Here is a 10029-nt window from a genome sequence, read left to right on the forward strand (position 1 = left end):
TGGTGACATATAATGGTCTATAATATATATATGTATATACATATAATCTACAGTGATGCCAATTAAGGGTCCAACCAGTAAAAGGAAGCAAAATGGGCTAGTGGAAGGAGCATTGAACTTGGAGACGACAGTCTGGGTTCTGATCTCAGTTCTGTCATTTCTAGCTCTGTGACCAAGCACTTCTGTGACCATTTATCTTCTCTGAGTTTCGGTTTCTTCATTTGTATAATTGAGTTAATAATACTTGTACTCATAAGGTGATTGCAGATAAGGGCTTGGCAACTCTTAAGGTGAGGTCTAATAGTGAGTTTTGTAATCTCACCCCCAGGGACCCTAGTCTCCTTTTCTAGGTGGGATGAACAATTAAGATCTTCTGGAGTTACCTTTTACACTCCCAAGCCTAGCCTGGCCAGCCTAAAGGATCCATGCTTGTGGCCAAGTCAGACCTACCTTAGGGCAGAAAGATTGAGTATAATTGAATATTTTTCTAGAAAAAGGGGAGGGAGCCCCTCGAGATAAGACAGGACCACACCTCAGGCAAGATGAAACTTTTCCAGAGGACAATGGGGACTCACTCACATTTGGCACCCTTTTCCACAGGGGGAGAGGAAGAAAGTCTTGGTAATTTAGGGATGGGTTCTGGGAGGTCTACTGCTCATTACATGTGTGTGGGCTAGATAAGAAACCTTATCTGATACCCCTTAAAGTTAATGCCTTCCCTGGGGGCAGCAAGGCATAGTGCACCAGGCTTGGAATAGGGAGGACCTGGGTTCAAATTTGACCTCAAACACTTCCTACCTTTGTGACCCTGGGCAAGTAACTTAACCCCAATTTCCTAGGCTCTGCTGCTCTTCTGCCTTGGAACCCATACTTAGTAAGAAGGTAAGGTTTAAAATCAATGAAACAAACAAAAAAGATATAGACATGACAAATTGGAGATTATCAACAGAGAGAAGGCACTAGATTTTTCTTTAAGTATTGATTCTAAGGCAGAAGAGTAATAAGGGCTAGGCAAGTGAAGTTAAATGTGTTTAGGATCACACAGTCACACAGTGAGGAGGTACCTTAGGCTAGATTTAAACCCAAGACCTCCCATCTTTCAGCCAGGCTCTCTATCCCCTGAGCCACCTAGCTGCTTCTATCCTGTCTATGTTTTGCTTGAATATAGCTGCATGTACATCAGCTCCTTCACAGCAGGGACTGCCTTGTCTTTCTTTTTACCCCCTGGCACATAGTAGGTATTTCATAAATTTTTGTCAACTATTGACTTAACTCTCACATCAGTCCTGAGTCACAGATGCCCAGTTATGGTCACCAAAGGGACTCTTTCTTTCATTTTTTTTTCCTCTTCTGAGCCTGAAGTCCTATTGATACCAATTCCCACCACCACCACCACCACCACCACCACCACCACCACCACCATCATCATCATCATCATCATCATCATCATCATCATCATCATCATCATCATCTTCTCTCTCTCTCTCTCTCTCTCTCTCTCTCTCTCTCTCTCTTTCTCACACACACACACACACACACACACACACACACACAGACACACACAGCATATGGGGAGATAGGAGTGCCTGCAGTTGTGTATTATCTCAGGTTCTAACCAGACTTCTAGATTTCCCTAAGAGCAACTGTGGCACCTGCCCTGTGGGAGCCCGTAGTTCCAGGGAGAGACTCAGGGGAGAGCTCTGTCTGTTGGCCTTGCTTCCATTAGCTGTATGGCCAAGTTAAACACCTACATCTCCCCTGTGATTTGCTCCTTCATGTCTCTAATATCTAAACAGAGGTGTCTGTGTGCCTGGAGATTAGACACACCAGTGATGACAGAGGGAACAGGGAGGGGTGCTTTGAGGGCTAGGGGAAAGTCAACAGAACAGAGAGGAGTATTCATACACCAAAAGGATCTTCCATTGGCAATCCCAAATAATACAAATTTCCTTTAGTTCTACATTTCTACTTCAGAGAGGAAGAAGGTAGAGAGACATCGTGCACACTGGGTCAAAGTGTGATCAGTTTAGCTGTAGATCTCTCTTTTTTGCACAGAAAGTACACAAATTTAATGAAAAAACATTGGGTTTTAAATCAGAGAGTCTGGGCTTAAATCCCACTCTGATACTCATGATCTGTTAGACCTTTAAGAAAGTCACTTACTTTCTCTTGGTGAAATAAATTCTTTCTTTTTTTTTTTTAATTCTTACCTTCTGTCTTAGAATCAAAACTGTGTAATGATTCCAAGGCAGAAGAACAATAAGGGTGTTTAGTGATTTGCCCAGGATCACACAGCTAGTCGATGAAATATTTCTAAGATTCCTTCTAGCTCTAAATTTGATAACTCTGTGGTTAAAGAGTCAGTGTGGAGGCATCTCAGTGGCAAAGTATTTAGAGCACCAGACTTGGAGTTTGGGGGACCTAGCCTTCAAATCAGGCTTAGCTGTGTGACCTTGGGTAAGTCATGCAACTCCATTTGCCTAGTCTTTGCCTTCTATCCCTACTTCCAAAACAGAATGGTAAGAAGTAAGGATACAAAATAGCAGGTTGATAGAATCATAAAATTAGGACCTTAAGGGTCCCAAACTCAAAAGAAACTGGGACCATTAATCTGTACATAAGTATCCCTGATGGTTACATGTGGATACAATTTTAAAATGTGATGTTATTTAAAACTTTTTCCATGTTATTCATTGTTATAAGTGAATAATCTTATAAAACCCAAACTCCCAAACAAATACCCAAATAAACAAATGATAAATCATATGCTTCGATCTGCATTCTGACTCCAACAGTTTGTTCTCAAGAAATGGATAGCATTGTTTGTCACAAGTCCCTCAGAATTGTCCTGGATCATTGTATTCCTGTTAGTAGCAAAGTCTGTCTTAAATGTAATTTTATTTATATTTTATTTTTTGTTATTTACCAATTACCTTTTAATCTGGTTCTCTGAGAGTATTGCCAGTTGCCTATTTGACACCTCTGACTTAAATCAATCACTTAATTTAATTTCATTTTTAAGCATATGGGGTTAAGTGACTTGCCCAGCATTACAGAGCTAGGAAGTATCAGAGGGTAGATTTGAACCCAGGACATCTTATCTCCAGACCTGGCTCTCTATCCACCATGCTACCTGGCAGCCCAATCGCTTCATTTTATAAATGAGAAAATTGGCATCTACAGAATTTAAGTGATTTGACTAAGGCTATATAGGTAGCAAGACTACTCAGCTAAAACAAGATTTGAACTCAAGTCTTCTTAATCTAAATTAAAGTTTATTCACCATTGTACCAAAGATCAGCTTCCTTAATCTAAAGATTATAGATCTAGAACTGGAAAGAACCTTAGAAATCATTTAGTCAGGGGAGGTTAGTGAATAGGAAGACTCAGTGAATAGAGCACAAGGCCTGGAGTAAGAGGACCTGAGTTCAAATTTTATCTCAGACACTTCCCTCAGACACTTCCCAGCTGTGTGACTTTGGGTAAATCACGTAATCTCATTTGCCCAGTCCCCTTCTGTCTTGGTATAGGGCTCAAAGTAAGGGTTTAACAAAAGGAAAAAAAATAATTTATCCAATCCATAGAAATGAGGTGACTTATCCATAAGTAATCAGAGATCATAAATAACAAAGCTAGAATTTGAATCCAGACCCTCTAATTCAAAACCCCAATGCTTCATCTATGACAACCCTTATGCTTTCTTTGGTACAAAGTTTCTGACAATCTCTGCATGAGCAAGTCATTTTCTCAACAGACATCGCTAATTAGGATATTCTAGTGAGTGCACCTGCTCATAACCACATAAGATTTCTAAATAAGAATAATAATCAGTTTCTTTTTCCAAGGGGAGAAGCAACCCCAGGCATTGCAATTCATACTCATTGTTTGTCCTAGCTGATGGAGAGAGTAAGGTCATCCAAACCCAGCCCAATTTGCATAGTTCCCCCCTCCTGAGCCAATTTTCAAATAGATTCTATCTGTCAAAAAGGATGCTCTGACCCCCAGGGGCTTTGAAAGCTGAGGTCAGGGCCTTGGCAAGAGTCCCTACTCTGTATGAGAGAGCTCACCGCATCAGCAGCTTGGTGAGATGTTATTGCTAGGTTGCATCACCACCCATTTACTGCTAATAGATGGTCTATACAGAGTTCTCTTATTGGGGATTGCTGGATTGTAGTTCAGAACTGAAAGGAAGCTTTGAGGTGATAAGGTAGAATCCCCCTTTTATACATTAGGAAACTAAGGCACAGAGAGGTTAAATGATTTGTCTAAGGGCAGCATTTGAATCCAAGTCTTCCAGATTCTAGTGCTCAATTTACTATACTACCCTTCACAGAAAGGAGGAATATTATGTGTGTGTCACTGGGTCACTTCTTCTACCATGCCCAAGTCCTTTTTTTTTTTTAATTTAAAAAGGAGCTCTTGTGACCAGCTAGGTGGCACAATGGATATACTACCAAGCTAGGAGTTGGGAGGTCCTAGGTTCAAATCTGTCCTTAGACACTTCCTAGCTGTGTGACCCTGGGTAAGTCACTTAATCCTGATTGTCTAGCCCTTGCCATTCTGTTACTAACATAGAAGGTAAACAGTTTTTTAAAAAGGGATGCTGTTGATTAAAAGAGACTGTGCTTTCAATACTCTCTCCACATTCATCAAAGACTCTATAATGCATAAAAACCAACCCAGTTATTGACAGTTTTTCTGTGAAATATTTTGAGTTCTGAATTGGACATCTTGAGTTACATTCTAGACTTCACCTAAAGCAAAGATAACTAACAGTTTGTTCTAGTAATTCCTGTATCCGTATGTCCCTTACTCTTAGCTCTCCTTAACCCCTTTCACCCCACAATGCTGCTTGGGCAAGATACCCACAAGGAATTGAACAGATTCAAGTGTTCCTCCCTCTCTTGCCTCTCCTCTGTTAACAGGAAAAAGAAAGAAACCTGATTTTCCCAGGCTCTACATAGGCATGGCAGCTGCTGTGGGCTAAGTATAGATAGATGGTATAGATAGAGAGGAGGTATAGGTCCTGTCCTAAATATACACCAGCACAAATTCTGGGAGAGGATGATAAGAATTGTCCTACAGATGCAACAAGAGAAGTGCAATGTTGGAGAGGCAGAGTGCTCTCACTAGGGATACTTCCAGACATCTCAGGTTCAGATAGGAAAAAGATGGGGGACGTGTGTCTAAGGAAGCAAACAAAAATGCATCTCCCACCCCCTAGTTTAGACCAAGTTTACAGAGTCAAAATAATAAACTCCACACAATTAAGCCAGACTCTTAACCCATCACCCAATGGAATGAAACCTGTCCTTTTGTTTCCTCTACCAGAGAACATTCCCTCTAATGTATATGTGTGTGAGAGACAGAGAGAATTGTTGGAGGATAAAAGGGCTTCTGGCCAAGGATCTGGGGAAGCTGAGGGGGAAGTGTGTAGATCAGTGTCTATCTTAGCTAACGTGGGCTCACAAAGTAGATGTATGGCAATTTACCTAAGGGATGTCTGGCAGTGGGGAGTTGAGTTTGGGTGGATATAACAGGGGGAAGAGATTTTGCTCTGGAGGGACAATTTGAGAAGGTTAAGAGGTTGGAATGTGAATGGGTGTAGGCTTTGCTCTGGTGAGGACGTGAAAGACTTTGGGAGCAAGTGTGTGCGTGGGGGTGCGTGAGGAAGAGGTATGTTTGGGTGTGTGTAGGTGTGGGTGGAAATGCAGAATCCGGGAGTGGACCGCTATGGAGTGAGCCAGAGAGGAGAGCGAGGGGTCCGGACTCACGGTGAGCTGTTGGTCCTTGGAGTCCGCGCTGTCCTTCATACTGGCTGCGGATCGGAGGGCTCCAGCCCGCACTCCAACAGCTTCTCTCCCTCCCACCTCCGCTGTCTCCCTGCTGGCCGCTGCCTGACAACCGGAAACCAACGACGCGCTCGAGGCCAAGGGCACCGGACCGGAGAGGCGGAGAAAGGGGAGGGGGAAACCGACAGCCCCTCCTCCTCCACCTCTTCCTCCTGCCCACTGCGCGGGACCAGTGTCCGCGCCCCTGCCAGCCGCAGCGCGGACCGACTCAGTACCCATCCGGCCTTGGAACCTCCCCTGACCTTCGAGAGCCGCCTCCAGCTGTTGGACATCTGACCCCGCCTCCGCTCCTCGGGACCCTGGAGTCTCCGCTATCCAATGGAACCTAGCCCACCGGCTATCCCCGACCCCAGCTATCGAGGCGCTAGTTGGCCCCGTGTCCCAGAAGTAACAAAGTTTGTGCGTCTTTTCAATTCGTGTACTTTGTCTCCTCCTCTCCCTAGGAATCCTAGCGCTTGCTCTGCTCGGTGGCCCCAGCCCTACCTTGTTGCTGAGGATCTTTAGGCTAGGGGTTGGGAAGGCAGAGCAACCTCTAGCGCCAGGCAGGATGTGGTAGGGGAGAAGGAGAACCGAGGTGGCTTTCCTTCCCAGTCTTGGTCCAGTATGTGGCTGGGCCTGGCTCCCTCTACCTTTATCTTAATGAACGATGCCTCCCCTATTCTCCAACACTATCTACCTACCATCTATCTATCCAATCTCTCCATCTACGTGCCTACCTATCTTTCCTTCCTTCCTTCCTTCCTTCCTTCCTTCCTTCCTTCCTTCCTTCCTTCCTTCCTTCCTTCCTTCCTTCCTTCCTTCCTTCCTTCCTTCCTTCCTTCCTTCCTTCCTTCTTTCCTCCCTCCCTCCCTCTCTCTCTTTACACATAAGTTTTCTGAAGTTACAAGATACAAATTGTTCCCCTCTCTCCTTTCCCAGAGATGGTGAGCAATGTGATATGGGTTATAAACCAACCTGTGTTTCTATACAAAAACCATTTATAAGCTCTTTAAGGTTTGCAAGGCATTTTATATATGTTTTCTCATTTGATCCTAACAACCGTCCTATGAGGTGGGTGCTATTATTATCCCCTTTTTACACATGAGGAAAATGAAGCTGAGAAAGAATGGAAGATGACTCAGTAGGACAATCCAAGTTGATCAAAATGTCTGAGGCAGGATTAGAACTCAGAGTTTCCTCACCCAAATGCAACATTCCATTGCTCTACTTAGCTGAATATGCTAGATTCTGGGGTTGTAGTGTGGCTGTGTTTCCTTCCTTAATGGCTTTTTCTTAGCTTCTAGGTATAGGCTGTCCCACCATAGTTGGGTTGTTCCTTTCTTGCCTGAGACTGTCATCTTGATACAACCTCACCAGACTCAGACTGTAGTGTAAAGCAAGTACGTTCTGATTAGTTCCTAGATGTCTCCTTGTGAGGTAGTGTCTGTCTGTGTCAGGTATCCCACAAAGAAATAAGGTTTGGGTTTCTTCTCTCCCTACCTACAGGAACAGATGGGTCCCTGTGAGCTGGCAGCCACCTGTCTCCTGGCAATGCTGACAGCCAGGCTCTTTAAAACAGCTCTCCAGGCTGCCCAACCCTGTCTACCCCAGGGACCTTGTCAGAGGGAACTACCATATTCACTTCCTTGCCAGACATAATCACTCACTTCATTCATCTCCCTATGGGAAAGGTTTGATGAAATACAGATATATCTCTTGAGGGATGTTTCAGAGGCCCCGGCACATAGCCAGAGAGGGAGAGATTGGTGCCAGCTTCTGCACCGAGAAGGACTTCCTCAGCTCTCTAAGGCTTTTGTCTGGGTACTGTGACTATGAAACACTACAGAAACATTAATAAAAATTCAAGGAAAAGATGACTGGTATTTCTGAATGGGTCAGTTAGAGTGATAATTAGGGATTCTTATCCCTGAGCTAAATTCATTTTGGAATGAATCAAATTATCAAGGAGAAACTAGACTTTAAAATGAATAAATGAGCTCAAACTATTGCTCCTGGGACCTATGGGCCATCTCCACTTTCCCCAGTGCCAGCATCTTGGTGAGTCCTGGAAGGAGACTGGCTAGAAGATTCAGTTTTGCTAGTATTATTCATTCCAATTGTCCCAGATCCCAGGAGAAGAAGGGTTACTCTCTCACAGAGGACAAATAATCTGATTCTCCAGAGTCCAGGCTATATATCTGTAGTATGTTTAACAGATTTTGACTCCCCAACCTCAAGGCAAGGGTGGAGGGGAGAGGAGGTGGCAGTAGGGCAGTGAGGAGAAGAATTACAGAGATGGGCTTTGAAAGAGTGTAGCTGAAATGATGGCCCAGAAAAGAAGCACGTTTGTGCCCTTGGACAAAGCCCTGGTCACCCTAGAGTTATGATTCCACTATATTAGTGTTCCTAGAGGCCAGATCCCTAACCTAATCTTATCACTCTTCATATTAACTATTGACCAACTATCATTGATCAAAAGAATTGAATGATAGAATGTGGATCAGACAGTAAAAATTCATTCCTTGGGGCAGTTAGGTGGCTCAGTAGATAGTGAGCCAGGCCTGGAGACCAAAGGTCCTGGGTTCAGATCTGACCTCAGATACTTCCTAGCTGTGTGACCATGGGCAAGTCACTTAATACCCCAATTGCCTAGCCCTTACTACTCTTTTGCCTTGGAACTGATTCTTAATATTGACTCTAAAACATAAAAGTTTTTTTTTTTAAAGAGAAAAAAACAAAACTGGGTGATAAATGTGTACTGCCAAAAAAAAAATCACTCTTCAAAAGGGTCAGAATTCACCATGATCAGCCCTATATTTAATCCTCACAAGATCCTATCAAAAAAACAAAAGGACAAGACAGCTAGATGGCTCAATGGATAGATAGCCAGACTTAGAGACAGGAGAACTTGGGTTGAAGTCTGGCCTCAGATACTTTTTAACTGTGTGACCCTGGGCAAGTCACTTAACCCCAGTTGCCTAGCCCTTACCACTCTTCTGCCTTGGAACAAATATTTAGTACTGATTCTAAAACAGAAGGTAAGGGTTTAAAAAAAAAAAAGATTTATTCCTCTTAGAAGAGAAATATCCAGGATGAGTACTACTTATTGTAAGGTTAGTAGCATCATTTTTATAAATGAAAGTTCATGCTTTACTCATGAATGAGTAGGGATTATGGGAATTTAATTATCAGATCTTTGATATAGATTGAGTAAAATCAGGGCAAGTCAACATTTAAGCACCTATTATGTGCCACAGGGATAAAAAAATAGCAAAAATGCAATTCCTGCTTTCAAGGAACTCACAGTTTAATGGGATGGACCCTTTGAAAATCAAATGGCTGAGAAGCAATAATCTTAAATGGTTTAGCAGCTTAAAAAGATTACATGTAACAACAATTTCTTACAATTGTTTTTTGTCAGTTTGTGATTCAGATTCTCTCCATCCCTTTCTCTTCTACACCTCCCCCCTCCCCTAGGCTGTAAATAATCTGTTATAGGTCATACCAGTGCAGTAATTTTACAAGGTTAGTCCAGAGATCTGTGATGTCACTTCGGTAAGAATTAGAACTATTAGGTCCTGATTACTGCAAATAATGAATCCTATAAAATAGTAGAATTATTCAAATTAGAACTACATATTTCCATTGGGTTAGAACCAATGACCATATTTTACATAATTAAAATTCCAGATAGTTTGAATTTGGATATGTGGGACCACTTCCCAACTAACATTATTTTTCTTTTTAAACTCTTACCTTCTGCCTTATAATCAATACTGTGTACCAGTTGCAAGGTTCTCAGGGCTAAGCAATGGGGGTTAAATAACTTGCTCTGGGTCACACAACTATGAAGTGTCTACGGTCACATTTGAACACAGGACCTGTCATCTCTGGGCCTGGCTCTCCATCCAGTGGGAGGATTTTACAAGGGGTTCCAGCTTTCACTGCTACTAAACAGCCATCTTGGATCTGCCCCTTGGCTCTCAATCCATTGAACCACCTATCTGTATTACCCTTCACCTCCACCCTGCATATATTATTCACAATAATTTGGACCTAGCTGGGACCAAAAACATTTATTTCCTGGTCATCAGTTCTCTGGTGATGATTCCAATTCTCTGAATTGGGCAAGTCTTTGAACAAGGCATAAAACCTATTGCAGCACTGTGTCCAATGCATTTCTGTCTTGGTAGAATCT

General features: G+C 42.8%; 1 protein-coding gene across 1 annotated transcript in view; it reads right to left on the bottom strand.

The window, feature by feature from the left end:
- The window catches only part of KIF19 (kinesin family member 19), a 77957-nt gene extending 71865 nt beyond the window's left edge, over positions 1 to 6092 (bottom strand). Inside the window, exon 1 of the mRNA XM_056814674.1 lies at positions 5775 to 6092. Coding sequence (XP_056670652.1) covers positions 5775 to 6071 — 297 coding nt within the window. The 5' untranslated portion in view covers positions 6072 to 6092. The remainder of the gene's footprint in view (positions 1 to 5774) is intronic.
- Positions 6093 to 10029: the final 3937 nt, after the last annotated feature.

This window comes from Monodelphis domestica, chromosome 2 (assembly GCF_027887165.1).
Source record: "Monodelphis domestica isolate mMonDom1 chromosome 2, mMonDom1.pri, whole genome shotgun sequence".
Lineage (NCBI taxonomy): Eukaryota > Metazoa > Chordata > Mammalia > Didelphimorphia > Didelphidae > Monodelphis > Monodelphis domestica.